General features: G+C 44.1%; 1 protein-coding gene across 6 annotated transcripts in view; it reads left to right on the forward strand.

Annotated features, from left to right (window-relative positions):
- The window catches only part of SLC35F3 (solute carrier family 35 member F3), a 164188-nt gene that overhangs the window by 120009 nt on the left and 23622 nt on the right, over nucleotides 1-20557 (forward strand). For all 6 annotated transcript variants that reach the window (XM_083830056.1, XM_083830054.1, XM_083830057.1 and 3 more), the window contains one exon: nucleotides 3702-4026. In XM_083830056.1, coding sequence (XP_083686182.1) covers nucleotides 3702-4026 — 325 coding nt within the window. The remainder of the gene's footprint in view (nucleotides 1-3701; nucleotides 4027-20557) is intronic.

The following is a 20557-nucleotide window of genomic DNA, read 5'->3' on the forward strand; positions in this document are numbered from 1 at the left end:
ATAGGCATTTTTCATCTATCTCAGCATCTTGATTTACTCTTTTGGGGCATATAGTAGCATACAGAGCAGTCTGCTGCAAGGGGCAAAGGAAAAAAAAAAACAAAAAAAAAACAGGAAGTCTGGCGGAAGATGTCCAGAAATAAAATTCTTTAAAGTCCTGCCTCATCTGCTCTGAAAAGCCATTTTGCCATCTTTAAATTGCTGTGGAGTCTGATGCCAGCTGGCCCTTGTGCAGCTTTAGAAAGGGGATGAGAAGCTTCTCATCCATGTGTGGGTTTGCCATCACCCAGCCTACACCTGTGCAAGGAAAACTGTCCCTATGGGGACACAGGGAGTGGACAAGCAGAGCTACAGCTCTGGGGGTTGTGCATTCCAGCCGGCAGGCAGGTCCCCAACACAGAAAATGAACGGAGGGGATGATGTGTGTGTATATTATCTATAGCCTCCACCTTTTCCAAAGACAGTCTGGCTTTTTGAGACAGAAGCACAGAAAATTTGGGAGCACAGAAAATAGTGAGCACAAGATGCAGTTTCACAGCCAGATAGTTAAAAGATGTCCCTGCTTGTAACTCTTGATCAGCCAACAGTGATTTTTACCTCTAAATTTGAGGTCCATCATCATGAAACGTGTCATGCCTGGGATAAGTTTTTACTCCGTCCAGCATGTAAATGCATCCATAGAATGTGCATCACTAGAAATTTAAGCCTTGAGCAGCAATATCACTGTAGTAGAAGTGGTACACTCAGTATTGTCATTTCCTGAAAGTGAATGTCTTGGGGCACTGAACACAAAGTTAAATGTACATGGGTGAGTCATTTTGCCTATGGGGTAGAGAGAACATCAGTAAAGTGTAGCTTTATTTCAAAGGGACTAATTGCCAAAGAACAGACCTAAAAGATAGCGATGTTGCCTACAAGCTGCCCAAATGAACTGCTAGCTTATGAGTACGTGCATGGTGTAAGAGGGAGCAGGACAGGCATCTTCAGCCTGGAAGAACCTCACCGCGTTTTCTGCAGTGGGGTGTCCATCAAACACGGCATTACTTCATACTGAGTGCCTGGTGGGTCAGGGCGTGTGGTTGTGATTTTCCACCTTTTCAGTGGGTGCCAGAAGTACTGGACCCCAGAGGTCAGATACGTTATCCTGCCGTCTCAGTGACCAGTTCTTATTTTAGAAAAAATAACACAAATTCAGTGTTGTCACTCAGAGCACCTACCTGTCTTGGGATATCGTATATCCCAGTGGCTTCAGGCATATTCCCTGCTGTTAAATATCTTCAGCAGGAGGGGGTTAAATGCTGGTTTCCTGCATCCAGGAGGAAGAACTGCAGAGAAGAAGGGAGCAGAGAGCACTCCTCTGGCTGTCTTCTAGAAGGAGGAACATTTTTGTCTGCCTCCCCAGTGGTTTCAGAGATGGGCTGTGAGTGGAGGAAGGCTGTTCCTTGCACTAGCAGTGGCACAGTCCCCTAAGCCCGTTGCATAGCTAGCTGAGGCGGCTCTCACTTGGCACTGTGGCTTCCTTTTTGCTGTGCCCAGTTCTCCTCCTTGGCCCATGGGAAGCATGCCAAGGGGAGTTCACGAAGGTGTAGAAAGTGTTTGGTCTTACACTGGCAGCATCCATTAGAAAGGCGCGAGGGGAAATTAAAAATTATAGCCATCGTTGCGGGGCTTGTGTGGTGGACAGTAAAGAAGGTGCTGTCAGCTGCACATTATTTGCTGAAGTTAAAGGAAACCAAGGTATCATCGTACAGCAAACTGAACTCTGACCAGTCTGTGCCAGGCAATAGGGGAAGGAACGTTACTTACAAGTAGTGGTGTAAAGAAAACGTATTAAAATGTTTAGAATGAGCTAGAGCCTCACCCTCAGCCTTATTTCAATTCTGCCTTCTTCTGATGTTTAGCAGGTAGCTTTTGAGCTTCCCGTTGTATGTTTAACACAATGCTACATTAACTTCGGATAATTCATTGGCCTGCTGATGCATCTCCCATTATGTGGGAAGCTGCCCACACAGTCTTCTATTGAAAACTGAAATAAGTGAAGAGTTCAGCAACGTCCCCATCTCTTTAAAGCCACTCAAAAACACCAGCAAAAATCTAGATGTTTATTCCTTTGCTGCTGAACGCTCTTCGTAGATCTCAAGATGTCAGACGGTTACAAAATACAGCTTTGCTAGGCAAACTAATGGTACTCTTAGCTCAGATCAAGCATTTCTTTTATGTGGACTAATTAAATACTTCTCTCCATTGGAATAAACCTTTCATTTAATGATGTATTAGCTTACGTAAATACAAAATTAGGTTAACCTGAAATAAGATGTTTTAAGAGATTGTCCATTCCAACCACTGATTCCCACCAATATAAGGAAGGACTTCCATACGTGGATCTCTTAGTCTGCAATGAGCATGGATAAATGTTTGGTAACATAGTCCTTCATTATCCTGGCTGTACTTACATTTCTCTTTCCACCTTTCAATGCCTTTGGATGCTTTTGAAGTTGTAGGCTCCTGGCTTTCAGCATAAATCACTATTACTTCATCCTTAAAGTGAATGGGCCGACTAAACAAATCAGCCTTTAAGAGAAATCACTGCTGACTGTTGTATGCAGGTGACTTGATGGCTTCAGTGGATGTTGAATGGAGTTAATTTACAGCAGGTGAAAGCCCTAAGGGCAGTGGCCTGCTGCTGAGGTCTGCCAGCACCTTTTGATCTCAGTAGGAGATGAGCCACCTAGTGCTGCATTGCTCATTCATTTACAGCCTGGACACAGTTATCTGCTGATAGTGGTAAGATAGCAGGACTCTAACAATTCATGTTTAAGGATATAAGTAAAAACCAGAAATAACAGCAGGTGCTGTCTCTCAGAATCGTCGCCTGGTTTGTACACTGCCCGTAACTGGGCCAGTGGGTGCTGAGGTGTGCAGCTGAGGAGCTGCCTCCACTTTGGGGTGCTGGATGCCGGGTCCAGCCCTAAGGCATGTGTGAAACCCAGCTTTCCAGCAGCATCCTAGGCTTGGTTAAACCAGGGAAAAGTCAACGTGCTGTATCACATCTGGTGCAGGACTCAAGCTGAAAAAAGTTACGGCTGCGTAGTCTGAGACACTTCGGGGCAGCCTGTGGGTTGGTCTAGCTGTTGGCACCTGCCGCAGGAGAGCTAGGGACCGCTGAAATGCTGGGGGATCCAAGTTCAGTATTAGTCATGCTACGTGTGTTGCAGTGAGGATGCTCACTGCAAGGTTAACTACGTGGTCCCCTCCCTCCTCTTAAAGAAATGTCATACTGCGTAAGCTGCCCAATTCCACGTTTTCCAAGACGATAACAATTCCAACTATTGCTGCAATCCCCTTTGCTGCTCTACCAAATTCAGTGCTGTATTTTTCAGTCATCTACATGTCCTTACAGCATCAGTTTTAAGTGGCGTGTTAAATCTTTCTACATACATCAGAACATGTAATTTTAATTTCCATTTACTCAGTGGCTTTTAAATCTAGAGGTGATAATTATTATTTACATTCTAACCATGCCTTAGTTGAACCAGAGGCCTTGCAATGATCTAAAAATGAATGACGCTTTGTGGCAAGATCTGTATTTATTTGTTTATTTTGGCTGGTAAAGCCCCACCTGACTTCAGAAGGCCCCAGGATGGGAAAACTAAAATTCTGCCCGGATTTCCTCAGTAAGCCTTGTGTTTTCTTCTCCCCAGGGGATGAGCGCTCCCGGGAGTCTCCAGCCCCAGCAGAAGCACAGATGCAAGCCGGGGCAGAAGGTGGTGGAAGGGTGAGCCGCTGTTGCTGGAAATGCTCCGTGACACAACTCAAGAAAATTTTCTGGGGTGTGGCCGTGGTCTTGGGTGTCTGCTCCTCCTGGTCGGGTTCAACCCAGCTAGCCAAACTAACCTTTAAGAAATTTGATGCACCCTTCACTCTAACATGGTTTGCAACAAACTGGAACTTTTTATTCTTTCCTTTGTATTATCTTGGACATGTTTTTAAGTCAGCTGAAAAGCAGTCTCCAAAGCAGAGATACAGGTATGGGAGCTTTTGTTTTTTTCTCCTGTGGCTCTTGCATGTTGCTCTGCCTCTAAGCCAACATTTTACTCATTAAATCAAACCTGCAGTTGCTTTCCTCTTCAGGTTTGTTAAAAGGTGCTCTGAATTCATTCTGTCATATGATAGCTGTTGTTATTACTCTTAATACAGTTTGACTCCAAAAGTAAGAAGTCCGGGTTTATTAGAAATACACGCAAGTCGGTTAATGAAAGTCCACTGTTTCTGTAATTACTTCTCAAGAGTTTTCTGTTCAGACTCCTGTGGCCATCATTTTCTTTATTAGGGTCTTCTTCCTCTGCCTTACAGCTGACCTTTATGGCAATCTCTGAGTAAGCAGAGAAAGCTCTTCTTTCCAAAGTCGAGACTTGTGCAGTGCCTCGAATAGCCAAGTACAAGGTATTACAGTATTTTCCTGGCATTATGCCCCTGACATCTAAGGCCAGACTCTGATCCCAGTTAAACTCGAGCTGTTTTGTTTATTTCCGGGAGGAAGCACAGTCATAACCAAGGACAGTATTTTGTCTTCAGCACACCTTTTCTTCACAGCAAGCCAAACCCACTGAGCCTGAAGCACTTGTGGGAAGCCGTGAGTGCCCATCCTCCATGAGAGGCTAGGATGCTCTAGCTGCTTGAAGGACTGCCTCTTGGTGAGCGCTCCTTCATCTCATCTCCTTTTGGCTTCAGGGAGGCGCCTGGGACAGATGGGATGAATCAGCCATCAGGACGTCCTGTGTCAGAGCCTCCCTGATACATGGAAGGATGTGAACAACATTTTCCCCTTCTGTTACACAGTGGGACTCACAGCCTTTTAATGAAGTAGCTCAGAAAATAAACAGTAAGAAATGCACATTTCTCAGCTTCCAGCTGTGCAGCTAGTGGGGAGGAAACTCACTATGGGAAACATAAGAAATCAGGTTACTCAGTTATACTGATTACACTGTACCTCCTAGTACCAGGGTTAAGATTATTAATTTTTAAATTGTGCTTATTAGCCATTATTGTATTTTCTTCCTCTCCTAAATCATTGAGGCAGCTACAGATAAAGGAATTTCACTGCAGGTCCTAAAGCAGTACCAGAAGTTTTAAAGACATTTTCATAAGATGCTGTGTTTCCTACACTTCAGTTTGTTGTTTACTCCATAACAGACATGGGGGCTTCAGGGTTGAGAAAAGTATGGAGGTTAGAGAAAGAGTTTAATCTAAAAACAGGAAGAAATGCTAGCCCCAAACAACTATATTCTAGTTTCTTTGTTGTGTCAGTATTTTTCTTTCCAATTGCCATCAGACAATGTTTTAAATACTGATGAAATCCAGGGTGAATGCCTGTGGTTCACCAGATTCCTGGGCTTAAAACCAGAGCCTTACACTCTTTGTTGCCACAGTTAATTGATATGGGCGATAGTTTTCTGTCTTCCATTTAATTAAATGATGACTGAGTTGAAGAGCAGGTGCAAGCCCTGCAGGCTATTTGGGATGCAGGGGGACATCATTACGAATAAGCCTAGAGCAGGCTTAGTGAAGAATGTGTGTTTGTGAGTCTGACTAGCGCGTTGACTAGGGTTAATTTGCAGAGTTTTTATTGGTGTCAGGGTCAACAGATATTTGGAGATTTGGCTTTGTTTCCTGTCCTTGCTGCAGATTTGTTTTGTGGCTTTGAGCAAGTCACTGCAGACCTCAGATTCCTTTGTACTCTCTGGATGAGACAGTGCTTCAGAGGGAGGATTGTCCCTTAGAATCGTAGAATCATGTGCTTATGTGGTGTCTGCCCCAGCATGTCCATTATCCAAACTGAGACCTTTTGGTGCTGCTGCACTAGCTACCAATGAAAAAAAAAAAAAAGCATTACTGATCATCTGCCTATTTCAGTACAGCTGAGATTTCACATGCTTGTAAGTCAGGTTCTGGGCTCCAGAATCCTCTCCTAATTATTCCCCCTATTTTGCATATTTTTATATGTGTGTGTGTGCGTATATATATATGTATATGTACACACCTATGCAGAAACTTGGCAGGTCTATATGAGGCATTACCATCTTCAGGAAAGCTTGTACTCTAGGCACAGTCAGACATGTTATGGAGGCAGTGGATGGGCTTCTAGATAATTAAAATAGACATTTCTGATGTGGAACTAACAAAAAAAAACCACCTTGCTTAATCAGTTGCTGCTGCATTTATCCTTCACCTTCATATATTTAATTTATTATCTGAGCTCTCTGGCAGGAATCTGCAGTGAGATAAATGAAAAGTAGGTACTGGGAGAAGGTAGGAATGTGACATCTAAGTCACCTTAGTAGTAAGGTAGTAAACAAGGGGATTCTCAGATCTTGCCTAGGCAGGTTGCTAAAATCTATAGACACCTGTGTTGACAGCAAAGCTTCCCGAGGACACCTGTGCTGCCACCACCTCTTCGTCAGGGCTGGGCAGCTCAGCCTCCCTTCAGCACAGCACAGACAGTGCCTTCACACCGCCCCTGCCTGGGTGGGTGGCTCTGCGAGGTCTGAGCTGGCAGGCGTGCTTCAGTATAGCTCGCCGTACGGCTAAAGAACGTGTAATGAACAGTGATCATTAGAAAAAATACACAAAAGAGGGATTATAAAATGTAGAAGCAGTGAATAGATGAGCCATCCCTCTTATACTGATTGTGTGGTCTATTATGGTTTTGAATTCCTACTGTATTATACCTGTAGGTGTATGTACTATGCCATATAGACACGAATTTGTATGTTCTGTAATATCACAGGAGAACATACTTATTGTGGACACAAACAAGTTTAAAGCTGTACCAGTTTCTTCCCATTTTCTAGCATATACCACAGTAGTAAATCTGGCACCAAAACTTTATAGTAGCACATTAAGAACAGGTTTGTTCTGTCTCTTTGTAAGATTTTGAGTATTAGGCTGCAATGTAAAGCATTAAGGATTCTGACCGACCTGTATTGCGTGGTAAGTAACCTCCTGTGTAAGCCCTGCTACACTTGCCAGTTACATCTGCAGCACCCGGAGGGAATCACTAGTGCTTTTGCTGAGGCAGTGCTGAAACTGTCCAAATCGTATCCAGCCTCTCAGAGCCTGATGAAGGATAAAATCCCTTCCCTACTTCTGAGAATGAATTAAGGCAAACCAAGATGCCTGCATTCGCATACAAACTGATGTGTGCTCCCTGTACAGCACCATCACGTTGAAGAGTTGTGCCCAAATGTAGATCGATCAGGGAGAACTTGTCCCACGCTTGCTCCCAGGGGGCCGTGCACCCTTTGCACAGGTCTGTGTCCGTGGGGACGTGACCCAGAAAATTCCAGCAGGCCACAGAAGAGCACTCCAGGCTCATTGCTGCACTCTTGTTTCTTGTGCAAAGACTTGCTAGCTTAAAATAAAATTACAGTAACTGAATTATCATTAATTTCAACCATTGTCCAGTCCAGAAATAACACATGTAATGATTTATGTGCCTAATGGATCATTTAAGAGTACTTCATTTTGGCTTCATACTTTTTGCTTCCAAACTGCTTTATAAAATGACACATTTAATCTGATGAGCTGCCCTCCATCATATCTACATTATTAATTTATGAGGTAACATAAATTAAAAGCACTAGAGCTTAAAGCTCCCTGGCTACATGGAAGATGAAATTAAAATCCCTGTAAGACCTTGTTTGGCTTTGCGTATCTCCAGGCAGGAGGAAACGTACCTTTTGTAAAGATTTACTCTGTGTGTGCCAGCTGGGGGAATAACAGAGCTCTGCTCCCATTTTAGCAAGAGAATACCTCAGAATGCTTGTTTATTTTGATGATACAGCTTTATCTGAAGATTTTTGATAAGGAAAGGGCAGGACTTTCCACAATGGTGTATGTGATTGTTTGTTTGTTTATTTATTATTTAGGTCTCAATTATTATTTCATAAAGCATTAGGGCTAAAGAAAGCACCAGAAGCTAAAACTAAATCTGTTCAACAGTCTTGAATACAGGGGATGTGTTGGGTGAGTGAAAGATTCATTGCACATACCTGCAGTGATCCACAACCACATTTGAACATGTTTTGATGTGTTCCTTTTCACTGAATCCAAATTTTGTCCCTATACTGCCCCCAAACTAGCTGCCACTGATCTGTAGGTATTTGAACATTTTTCGTGGAAAAGAAGGAAAAAAAAAAGTTGAGGGTAACACTGAGGTATAGTTACTTATTTGGAGCTGAACCAAAATACTGGAAGTGACAGTGGAAAAGGACAGATGTAGTAGGTCACATGTATGCTGATTTACCAACTTACTAACTGAGCTACTTTTGATTTATGTATATATGCACTCAGGACTGAGACTTAGCTCTTTGGTGGTCAGACAATGTGGGCCAGTTTCTCAGTGTGTTTTATGTGTATTTCTGTTAGCACGGAGGAGACAAGGTACTAGCCAACCACCCCAGTAATTCCCAGTCTGTTAGTTCAGTTCTGACTCATACCGAAGTGTCACTCAGCGAGCCATCAGCACCACCCAGCTCTTCTGCTGCAGGCAGAGAACCTGGCCACATAGCTGCTGGTACCACCTGGGCACGATGCAGCTCTGCAAGGGAAGAAGGTTAGAGCCTGCTTTGGCATGACTGGATATATTTTTTTACTATTGATTTCCAGCATTTTGTATTCACGAGTCTCTGTTATCCATCTGCATTAAAATGTTGCAGTGTGGTTGACTTCTGGCATCATACTGATTTATATTACTGCTTAGGTGGGAGCATCACCACCAGAGCAGACTGCATTAACAGAGTCATAAATAAGCTACAAAAGCATCAAGACATGGTGAAGGCAAGTGTTTTTAGCAAATGTCACCCAATGAAGCATGTTTTCTTTCAAAAAACTGCAGTTTATAAACTCTATTTCTCTAATTCAGTACATTAGCCTTAAAATAATGCCTATTTACTTTGTGTTCCTCAAAATAAAATCACTTTACAATTCAAGTTCCCTTTAGTTGTTGGGGAAAGAAAACAACCAAAGAACAAAAAAGGACTGTTAAAAGATATGGCATCTGATTCTTACCCAAGTTAGACACGAATCAGGAGTAACTCCAAATTAAATCAATTTTATCTCTACAGCAGTCTGTCAGGGCTTACCTTTGTTCTTGGGATCAAAACAATTAATTCAAAGAAATTATGAATATTTTCCAAGAGGTTTATCATACTCCTGGTCATCTGCGTCACTACTGCAGGTGTTTGAATTATTGTTGGTGGTGTTACTGGTGGGCATCTGTATCACTTCTTAGGCTGTTTTCACTGCCTCTCTGCAGTGAAAAATCTGCACTTTTTTCCAGGGCTTCTGGCTAAAACGAGGACAGATTGTACTGTCAACAAGTAGCAGTAGCAGTGACTCCTCCTGCTGGAACAACGTGATGACTGTGGTAGGGGCAGTGCTGGTGGGCACCTGCTGTGCATACAGAGTCAAACTCGGGCACGGAGAATTGATTTGGGCTTAGCTCAGCTGCAGTCCAAGCCACAGAGCTCAGGGTGATGCTGTTGTTATCTTCCATTTCTCAAAGTTGAGGAATTACCTCTCTCTGATGAAAATTGTGGTAGTGCTGCCTCTTTCCTTTTGAAAACACTGCGTACCCTAGTGGGCAACAGGGTAGGTAGGGGTGCATCACACCATCGGAGCTCCGTAGGTGGCTCCTAGCTGCTGTCTTGTCATAATACAGCTGTGCTGCATTATTGCCAGATTATCATGCAAGTTACCATTTTAGCAGTTTCTTGCGGGAGATTTGTTTTCTTAGATGATTAATGGGTAATGTCATGATTTCTGTCTCTTAGTGGCTTCTAAAACAAAATTTTCTCAGCCAAATGTCAAAAATGTGCTCTACGAGCTGCCTGTTCTTGAGAAAATACATAGTCCTGCAGCTCCAGAGTATTTCTAGAGGATCTTCCTGTTCACGTAAGTCTTACCTATACACAAGACAGTACCAGGGATTAGATTGGCAAGGAAATTTGTCACCTCTGGCTCCTCAGCACCAAACTGCGTATTCCAGCATTGCCAGCGTGGATCTGAACGCCAGGTTTCCCCCCAAATGCACAGGGAGAGCACACACCTGTAGAGGAGACACGAACATGCGGCGGTGGAGAGGACACATGAGGTAAACAGGAGAGGCTGAGGAGAAAGTCTGCCTGCCAGACTTGAGTTGCTAGTGGGAGCCCTGCACCATCCCAGTGTTAGATACCTGTGTAGACTTGTGGCACTGCTCTTGATGGAAAGTTTAAAAAGCTTCTCCTGGACCTGGGCTTAAGGTGGTAGTTTTTCTGTTCCTTGAATGTGTGGTATGAGAGCTTGGTTCCTACACCGAGCTGATGGTGTGAGGGGCTGGCAGAATGCCCCAAAGTCAGTGCCCAAGTCCTGACTTCCCTGGAGACAGTTCTCGCAATGCAAAGCCTGCATGTGAGTCTTAAGCACATAGAGAGGCATTTACGTGCTTACCTCGCTTTCTAAACCTACCCTCAACTTTTGCAGCTACTTTGAGGGCTTGTGTCTTAGCCCCGGTAAGAAAATTGTCATGGATCCTTTTTTAGAAAACCAATCCTTTGTATTTCTGACCATGATGTTCTGAAACATTCGTTAACATTCATGCCTGGTGAAAATCTTTCCCTTAATCTGAAAATCCTTCATCTGTTGAGGATCACCTGCTCTGGGCTTTGGGACCTATGTGGAATGTTAAGGGAGAATAAAAATTGGGTACTGCCTGATCAGGAGAAATATATGGTCTTTTCTCTTGAGCCTGGTTTGCAAAACCTTTCCACGGATGATTTAATTAAGTGCCATCCTGTAATTTTGTCTCGTTGTTTCATTACTTTTGTCTTTTCTCCTGTGTCTTGAGCAGATACTCTGAAATAATTATATTATATGCCTCCTATGAGGTAATGGTGCTTGAGGCAAGGGCTGCAGACAGAAGTAATTGTTCTTGTTACCTGATGATGGGGCATGTGCTATGAAATAACGTGTTTATGGAATGGGTTTTGCTTGAAAAATATGTCATGTCCTGCAGCGCTGAGTGACCCCTGGTCAGGATTGAGCTGCAGATGAAGAGCACTTCGTTAACTGGCTTTTTCCCCAGTTAGTAAAGGAAGCTGCCAAACTTCGGGGCTGCTAAGGCTTTTCTCAGGAGACCTCTAGAGCAAATCTACCTATACTGATCCTAGCTATACTGACCCTTCTGCATGGACTGAGACTGTGGAGCCAAAGAAAGCAGAGCTGAATGGACCTCAGAGGTCACCTCCTCCCTGCCCTGCCTCCAGTGCATGACCAGCATGCACCAACTGAAAAGGATCTGCTTTTTGTGGCTGGCAGAGACAAAAAGGGACTAGGAAGAGTGTGTGATCATATTTACTGCGTGCAGAAAGAAGCAGAAAGCTGGGGTAAGCATGGATCCTCCATTTTTCCAATCGTTATAACATGAAAGAAGACAGCGTTCATGGCTGGTCTTTTTGCAGGAAGTGTTTAACCCCAGCCATCCTATCAAGCATCCTGACACCCAGTGCACAAACACACTAAACAAGGACTGTCCTGCACAGGCTCTTCCGTGTTGTTTATAACAGAAACAAAAACAACACAACTCAGGAGGGAGTGGTAAGGAAGCTCAGGGTATTTTTTTCAGCCCAGATCCGTGTCAAAATGTCTTGAAGGCTGCTACCTTTAAAGCTGCTTTAAAAAGGGAAAGTGCCTGTATGGTAACAGACTTTGTAGCTATAATTAACAGCTCTCAATAAAGACGGATGATACAGTGAGAAGTGTTCGAGGCTGGCAGCGCCACAGAAGTGGAAAAAACCTTTTTGTCCAGCTGCCTAGTGGTTATGGCCCATGTCCAGATTTCCCAGGATGATTCGTGTTTGTTTTAAAAGACAGCCTCATATAAATGCACAAGTACCTGGCTGGAGATCCCGTTAAGTCAAGGGCTAAGGGATCTGGCCACCCTCGTTTGTTAGTCGAAGCTCCAGCTTTAGCTTTACCAAGAGGGAGAAACAGCCAAAGATGAAGGTTAGCATTAGCATAGGTATATATGAACAGCGTGTCAGAAACTGAAAAACCCTATCAAGCAGTTACACGAGATAGTCTGCGAACATCCATAGATTATTTTTTTTTTTGAGGGAAAAAATGTTAAGATATGAGCTGACGGGTAGACAGGTTCATCTGTGTGCTTGCACACATCCATGTACAACCAATTTTGTGTATTCCAGTGCTAAAACACCTTTCCAAATGGTAGCTTCCTGCCAGAAAATCTATCCCAAAATGGAAAAATGAACAAAATCTGGTTTTGTTTCCTCATTTTACTGCTTTGCATGGCAATCAGTGAAGGGCCAGCTCTCTTCAGTGCTGCTGTGAAAACGAAGCAACCTTTGTGTTAGTTTGTTTGTCAGTCCTTGGGGCCAGGGCTAAAACTCAGTGAGCTTAAAGGCAAGAGCCTTATCTACTTTACAGCCTCACGATCATTGCCGTGTCATGTGGGTCTCTTGTACTCAGCAAGCCTGTACCAAGCCAGGTCCCCGGCAGCCTTTTTATCCATCCCCTCTTCCCATGCGGAGTTGGTTTCAGTTGGCATATTAATTTCTAAACCACATTCCTTCTCTTTGGAGCTGAGTGGTTATTTATTTGTTTGCTTAAGCTGGTCATTTCACCAGTATGTTGAGACTCCTGTAGTGTTTCCTTCATATCTACAAAAACCTTCCAATACATCAGTAAAATGGTCAGACTCACACATTGGATAGCATGAGTCCAGGCCAAGTCACTACAGTAGAACCATTCCTAAATGTCATCTGGCATTTGTCCTTACGTTGCATCTAAAAAAACCTTACTTTTTTCCTGTGTGTGTTTTTTTTTCCCTAGTACTCTTTTTTTTCCCACTTAATTCTCTTCACTATCTGTTGTAGAAGCCAACCAAATGAAAACTGCATTCTGCTTTTTCTGCACTGAAACTGAAAGCGAAGCCTTCTTCACTAGTCTGGTTCTTTATGCTTTCAGCTGGAGTGCATATAGATTTCCAAGAACAGAAAGAAAAATCTTCAGCTATGAAAAGCTCTCCTATTAAATAGCACACTCAAAAATAGCCAGAAACTTTCTGTACTACCTAATAGTACCTTGAATAAAAATGAAGCTACAGCTCTGTAATGCTGCCTGATATTTCCACCATCTAACAAATGGTGCTGCTCTTAGACCGTCTCACCAGGGTATCCCGAGTGTTAGCTCACAGAATCGTGGAATAAGTCTGGTTGGTGGGGACCTGGGGAAGTCTCTCATCGTGGGAATGGTGAGAGACTGTATCATGGGAATGAGACACCTCCCCAGGTCCCCACCAACCAGAGTTGGTCTCATATGGTCTCTGGTCTCATATGATGAGCGCAGAGCTTCATCATATCTACTTCGTTTTGTTAAAGGTTAGTGAACTGCATACACTGAACGAGACAAATATTGTTGTTTATTTTTTTGTCTACTTTATTACATCATTTAATGTCCTGTCTCTAGAAATCCCAAAATTACACATACCAGAAGGCATTGGCATGAACGGTACCTGTTCTGCTGTTGTTTGCCCCCTTCTGCTAGAGCCACCTTAAATGTTTGTCTATCCTCTGACAAGAACATGTTGTTTCAAACACTGATGATTTATTTTTTATTAAAATTTTAAATTTAAATGGTATTAACCCACTATACAGTGTTTTTGCTCAACTTATTTTAAATAATCAACCTAGTATTATCAGTATTTCATGAAGTTTTCTATATTAAATGTGATGGGTCCAGTCAGCATCTGACCCTAGGTGACATCCTCTTCTACGAGCAAAGCTAGATGAGTAAATGATGTATGATTTCAATGGACAGCGTGCTTAGCATGGAAATGCTGGTGTGCTGAGTCCTGTGCCTGGATGCAGATTCTTAGCATGGGATATTCCAGGGCCCAGTGGGGCTCAGCATCCACGGAGCCATCCAAGTTAACAGGGGTCCAGACAAGTCTCTTGGGAGTGTCTGTGAAGGATTTAATCATACCAGCAACAGCTGCTTCATGTGTTAACAGATTTGTTTCTGAATAAGAATGAATGTACAATTAAAATTTACCAAACTGCTAAAGATACTTTCTTGGGATCTTTTCAAAAGGGAGCACCAAATTGGCTTTATTTTTAGGTAAACAAGAGTCATAATGAGGACGTTCCTCTTGAAAGTCATACCAGTTATATGTGTAGTTAACGTATATAACATATGTTATATGTATACTTAACTTTTGGCTGTCAGGCTGTAAAACACTGTCTGCTGCTTTATATTTCTAGAACTTCGTTTTAACGATTCAAAAAAATTAACAGCTGGCTTCCCGGGTATGTTTGCTGTAAGAAACCAGAGACGAGTTGTTTCAAAGAACTGGAGGCAAGTGTGTTTCTTCCACAGCAATTGTGCTAAAAACAAACTGTTCTCTGTGTGGCTTTAGACATTTTCCACTATTACGCTGCTGATATCTGGAGTCTCATTACCAAACAAAAACCTGTGTCTAGCACAGCAGAGTAATTAACAACAGATTTTAGGCACACGTAGAAACATCTCACCAGGGAAATTTGAGAAGGAGATGACAAACAATGTCTTGGAATCAGTGTAATGCCATGATCTGAATGTGTAATGGCAAATTGTCCTTCCTCAAGTAGCTCAGCCACTCGGTCGGTCTGCCTTTATCGGGAATCCTGCCTCTGCCACGGCTTTGGGCCAGCAGCCACGGCCACGCGGCTCCTCCGCATGACGCGCGCTGATGGCACCTACGAGATGTTGTGCAGCTGGCAGGAAAAAGATGCAATAGTTCATTAGTTTTGCCATTCTGTATAATTCAGGCGTTTTCAATAGGAATGGCACTGGAAGCTTTGTAGTACTGAAGGTGCATAATAATCGCATCAAAATTGCCCATCTGCAGCTAAAGTGAGATAATTGCCTAGGCGTATCCGCATTTGCAGAAGAGATTTTGAATAATAAATGTTTATAAAGCCCTTCTGTCATCATGTTATCCAGTTCTCACCCCGTAAGCCAAACTCTCAATTCATTTACACTCTTTTCAAACCAAAAATAGCTCCCGTCGGTGCAGCTCTGCAGTTGGTGAGGATCAGGCTCTGGACGAGTTTGTCACCTGGAATTCTCTCCCAGCTCCCCAGCAACACGCATCAGCCAAATCAGAAGAGAGTCGTCAGCAAACCCCGCTGATTCCTTGCTAGTGTTATTTTCTGTGTCTTTAATAATTAATTTACATAAATGACCGGTGTTTAGGGGTGCTGCTACTGATTCTCAGTGGTGCTGGCTGGCACTCCTTCCTGAGGGGCCAGGCCTGTCCAGAGTGAGATCCACAAAATGGCCGAGGTGCGTGCCCCATCCTGAAAACAGGCATAAATATCTACCTGTGGTTACCAGCAGATACTTCTCTCTGCTCAGGGAGCCTCTTTTCTGTCCCAGAGGTAAAGGCCTGATGGATCCATCCTCACAAAATGCAGGCACACTGAGACCAGCAGCAGCAGCAGGTTAGATGCCTTGTTAATTAGGTTTATTGTGGCTGAGCTACCCTGCTCTTGCAGATGAGCTCCTTAGCATGGACTCAGCTCACCCAGGGCTTTGAATGCGGTCCCTCCAGGTGTGACAGAGTGTGGACAGCTGAAAGCCATGTGGTGGTGTTACTGCGTGCTCGCCTGCCCAGCCCTCTGCATGGGATGCTGTTTGTAACCGCTCCCACGTTCTAGTGCGCTCCCATCTCCTGGCAATTATACACAGATGGCACTGACCAGGAGAGGTTTTTTTGGTGTGACTTTGTCATCTTATGCCTCTCCAGGAGTGGGTTAATTGTATTTTCCATTAGACTTGATACAAGTCATGCTGAAGTCCCAATCAGCCCCAGTATGCCTGACTGATGCCTAATATCTGCCATGCAGTCTTTACCTTTCCCATGATCTTGTTCAGCAGCTAACGCTGCTTGTTCTAGCCCCATAGTACTGCCAGCCCTAAACGAGCAAACACAGTTTGCAAAGGGGTGAAAAATGTTTCGGACTGGATGACAGAATCACCTGCTTTCTGCCACTGTGTGCCTCTCGTCTTTCTTTGTGCACTAGTGAAGGAGCTGCCTCTTCAGCAAAGAGCCACCTGTCTCCCCCGTGGTCAGCGTGTCCGTAGCTCTGCAGCTCGTAAACCCTTGCTCACCATAACGAGGTTTCAGCACACAGTGCCTCTTCGGTGCTGGCATCCTGCTGAGCACCTCGGCATGGGCACAGCGAGGCTGCACCCAGAGCAAAGTCCGGTGCCGCCGTGTGGAGGGTGCCCCCGCTGCTGGCATCCAGGCGGACGGGCTCACCTCAGAGCCCAAAACCGCATTGCTGCGCTCATCGTTCTTCTTGTGAAACAGTCTGAAAAGAGATCCAGATGCTGTGCCAAAATTAGTAATGATGTGAACTACTGCTCAGTGCATTTTTTCTCTCTTAAGGGTTTGAGATTATTAAATAACCTCTCTCAGCTTCATCGCAGAGCATTACGCTTTGAATAAGGGCTGAGCCCAGCCACTGAAGATCTTTATTCTAGCTGTGTAGGTGAGGTTTTATTGGAAGAGCTAGATTTAACAGAGTGTACCCCAGGCACAGTCACAGTAACTGAGCCAGATTATGCCTTGTGTGAATCAGTGGGGTCGGATGGGGAAATCACAGGGCACCGTGACATGGAATTACCCTGTTACTGAGGCTCAGTGCGCAGGGTGCGACTTCTGTCTGAAGAGCCCAGAAAACCTTTGGAGAGGGTCTTGGTTGGTGCGAGCTCTGCAGGACAGCTCAAGTGCCTTTCGCCGCAGTTCTGCACAGCCTCCTGCACGGGCTTGCTTCTGAGCAAGCTGACACCTGCCTTCCACTCCGGGAAAGCTGCTTCTTCTCAAGCATCTGTCTACGAGTGCTGCCGGTGCAGCTCCGAAAATCCTTTCCCCTCCGAAGAGCGGAGCCGGAGCACAAGCAGGGGGTACCCGCGAGGTGCCTGTGAGCACAGCGTGCCTGGCTGGTGCTCCCCACTGATGTGCCTGGCCGGGCTGAGGGATGGATGCTCACCTCCCTTTACACCACCCTCCATCCCACTCACGTTTCAGGATAAATCTAGTGCCCTCAGTGATGGCCTGGAGCTGTGCCAGCCCTCCGCCAGCACGGCCGAGCACCCGCTCTGGCCCCTGCAGTGCCTCGGGACAAAGTCATGCTCGTTTCAAACGTGAAGGAGTAAAGCCGTGTTTTTCCACTGGGGATGAATTACAGTAGGGTTGGAAGAGTATATCTTGTTTGGAAAATAACACACCTTCACTCTCTGTACAACCCAATTATTTTTTTCTTCAAATTCTTAGCTTTTGGGAAATAATTCTTCCTCCACAGCCATCTGCAGGCAGTGTCCCCACTTCCAAGATGACAAACTCCCTCTGAACAACATTTTCTGGCCCTCTTCTGGGCTACTGTCCTGTCGTGGCTGATGCCATGCACTGGAGACACTAAGTTTAGGTGCCTTAACCTTTTTAAAATCTCTATTTAAAACTAAATTCGCTCACCCATAATCCATTTGAAATCAGTGGGTGCTGACAGTCTTCATCCCACTGAACAAGTCAGTGTGCTTAGGTACCTGAATATTAATTTATGTTTTTAATTTGATATGATTTCAGTGTGAAGGCTGAGAAATTCAGTAATTCCTTGCAGCTTGCTCACTGGTGCCGTCTATAGATTATTTATCAAATTCTTTTTATATTATCTTGATAAGAAATTTAATGGATCTCATCAACGCCAAATCACTTGTCTCTGTTGGTTTACTTTGAAGGATGATTTATGTATACATTAGATTTGATTGCAAGCAGTTCCCTTACACATGTAAACCTCAATTTTCAAAGATCTCTTAGGATGCTCTAAGTTTTAATAACAGCTTCACATAAAACAGAATTACGCAGTTCTGGTAGTAAACATGAGGAAATTCGGATACAGGGAATTAGTAAAATAATAGTCTGCTTGTTGTTGCACAAATTACTCTCTATAATTAGAGAAAACTGTTTTTTAAGATGTGCACTGCCCATGTACCCATAATTTGGTATATGCACCCTTGTTTTTACACTGATCCCAAAGGGGAAAAATTAAATATTCTTTTAGTGATGGAGCACAGTATTGAAATAAATTTCACATCAAAACCAAAGAGCAAGAATTATTAGGTAGATTTTTTTCCCCTGCTATGTATCTTCAAGATATTATTCCGTGCTTTCTGTTGGGTAGCTAACATGGCTTGCTCCTTTCTCCCAGTCCTGAAGCTGCCTGCTGAGCATCTCTCACATGCTGGGAATATTTTGGTTTATGGCTCAGCCCACCTACCAACTATTTCAGCTACCGAGATGCCATGAGCTAATTAACGCATATATCATCTTACACATACCTCAGATGCCATGTGATGAGATGAGCAGTGAAGAGACTTACCCTTACACTTCTTTGTCTTATTCTTTCCCACAGGCTGGGCAGTGGCTTACCTCAAGCCTGGACACATTTTCCTTGCTGAATCGTTCATTCATGTATTTTTGTTCTCTGTTTATTTATTTCTAGTTCCATTCCTCTGCTAGTGTGCATGCTAGGTTGGATCTCCATTATCTAAACCTGTCTCTCCTTTGCCTACTTCACGCAGCTGTGTAGGTGTCATTATCACTTATTATTTGTACGAAATGAGCACCCTGGAAATCCTGATCTGCACTGGCACCTTGAGCTAGATGCTTTTCCAACAGGGAGCTGAACACGGTGCCTGTGCCACAGAGCTTGCAGTCGAGGCTGAGGCGCGTACATGCACGCAGATCTGCTGAAGCCTGGTGGTTTTCGTGTAACTGATGATGGGTTGCTGAGGTCCATGCCTAAGCAACACAGCATACGATGTGATAGCTCAACGTAGCAGATGAACAGGGGGGAACGTAATTACAAATGTCCTTGTAGATGAGGATGAACCCATGATTTTCAGACGGCCTGATTCCTCTTCTGCTCAAGATCAGCTTTCTGCCAGCGTGGTGCTGCATCCTCACCCCTTTATGTTGCAACCTGAAGTAAGAGGTCCAGATCCTACCAAAGTCACTGAAAGAGGAAGCCATATGCAAGAAGCAGGCAAATGACAAGTCTCACTGGGAATCTCCCCATGAAGGCTTGCAGCGTGGCCTCCAGCATGGCTGGGCTGGTTAAACCAAAAGATGTTCATGAAATCCAAGGTCGAAAGAAATCTAAGAGCGTCTTAGAAAGCTGCAGGCCTGCTTCTCTAGATAACATCAACAAGTCATCTGTTTAAATTAATCTATGTCTGAACTTCAGCTGAGATGAGTTCTTACAGAATATGTAGGCTGTGATACATCCCCAGCAGTAATTCTGTTAAATTTTCCAACACCCCCTGCTATGCATGTGTAAGGATTCACAGGCACACCGAAACAGGCCACCTGACTGTACTCGTCTCCTCTGCTTTCAGCCACTCTCAGAGCAGTGCCATGCCCCCTCCTTCCATGCTTTCTGCTACAAAACCAACCATTTTCATTTTAACCCAGGCAATCCATTGCACACGGCTGCAATTGCACTGACCATAACTGCGACCAAAGAGTATCCGATGCAGATTATGTAGCACATTCAGATATCGGCCTCTGGAGCCTCAGCCTTGGGAGTGAGCCAGAAAAGCCATTTTATAATTACAGTCTAAGTCCAGGGGCTTTATAAATCCGTCATATATTAAAAAAAAAAAAAAAAAGAGCAGGCATGCCCACAATGCAGGCATTAGTAATGCTAGCCGATGTCCACTTGCCTGGTAGGTGGCAAATTGCAAGGCTGCAGCAGGAGCTCGCTAGGGCAGGTGTTGTGCCCTACCGGTGTGTTTGCACCGTGGTAGGAGGGAGCTGATTTGTGACTGTTGTCTGTGCAGCTGCTCTGGAAGCAGAGTGCTATCGTGGAAGTAAGGATCACAAGGTCACTCTCCAGAATGAAGGAAGGAATAAGCATGTCACGGGAGTAGAAAGTGGAAGACAAATGAACCCGGTAATGTCGTATCTGGCAAATGCTTGGCTGTCCGCACCGCAGCTCGGCTTTCAGGACCGGCAAGCCAAAGGGAGTCTCATTGCTCTGCCCTTACAACCTCGCTCCAAAAATCACATTCCCACACTCCCTGTAACTCCTTCCACACATTAAATCCAGGAGGATGACATAAACTGCAGCTGTATGTCACAGAGCTATTTCGTTTTAGCCAGAAGTGAATGCTGTAAAAGTGGATGTGCTGCACACTTAGCTGATGGAGATAAAAGAGTTTGATTTCTATAGCTGAACACTGTCAAAGAACAGAAGTTACTTCTGTGACCCTAAATCAGGTTATAGTTGCTGCAGGTCTTTCCTGATATCCTAATGTTTTACTTTAGAAATTCTCTATCATAAAACGATGTTCGTCTGTGCTACAGTCAATCACATGGTATCTGAGCATCTAAATGCAAGCATCTGAGCATCTAAATGCAACAGGCTCCGTTCCAGGTAGTTTATTAAAGCCA

Source organism: Anser anser (assembly GCF_964211835.1).
Source record: "Anser anser genome assembly, chromosome: 3".
NCBI classification, from domain to species: domain Eukaryota; kingdom Metazoa; phylum Chordata; class Aves; order Anseriformes; family Anatidae; genus Anser; species Anser anser.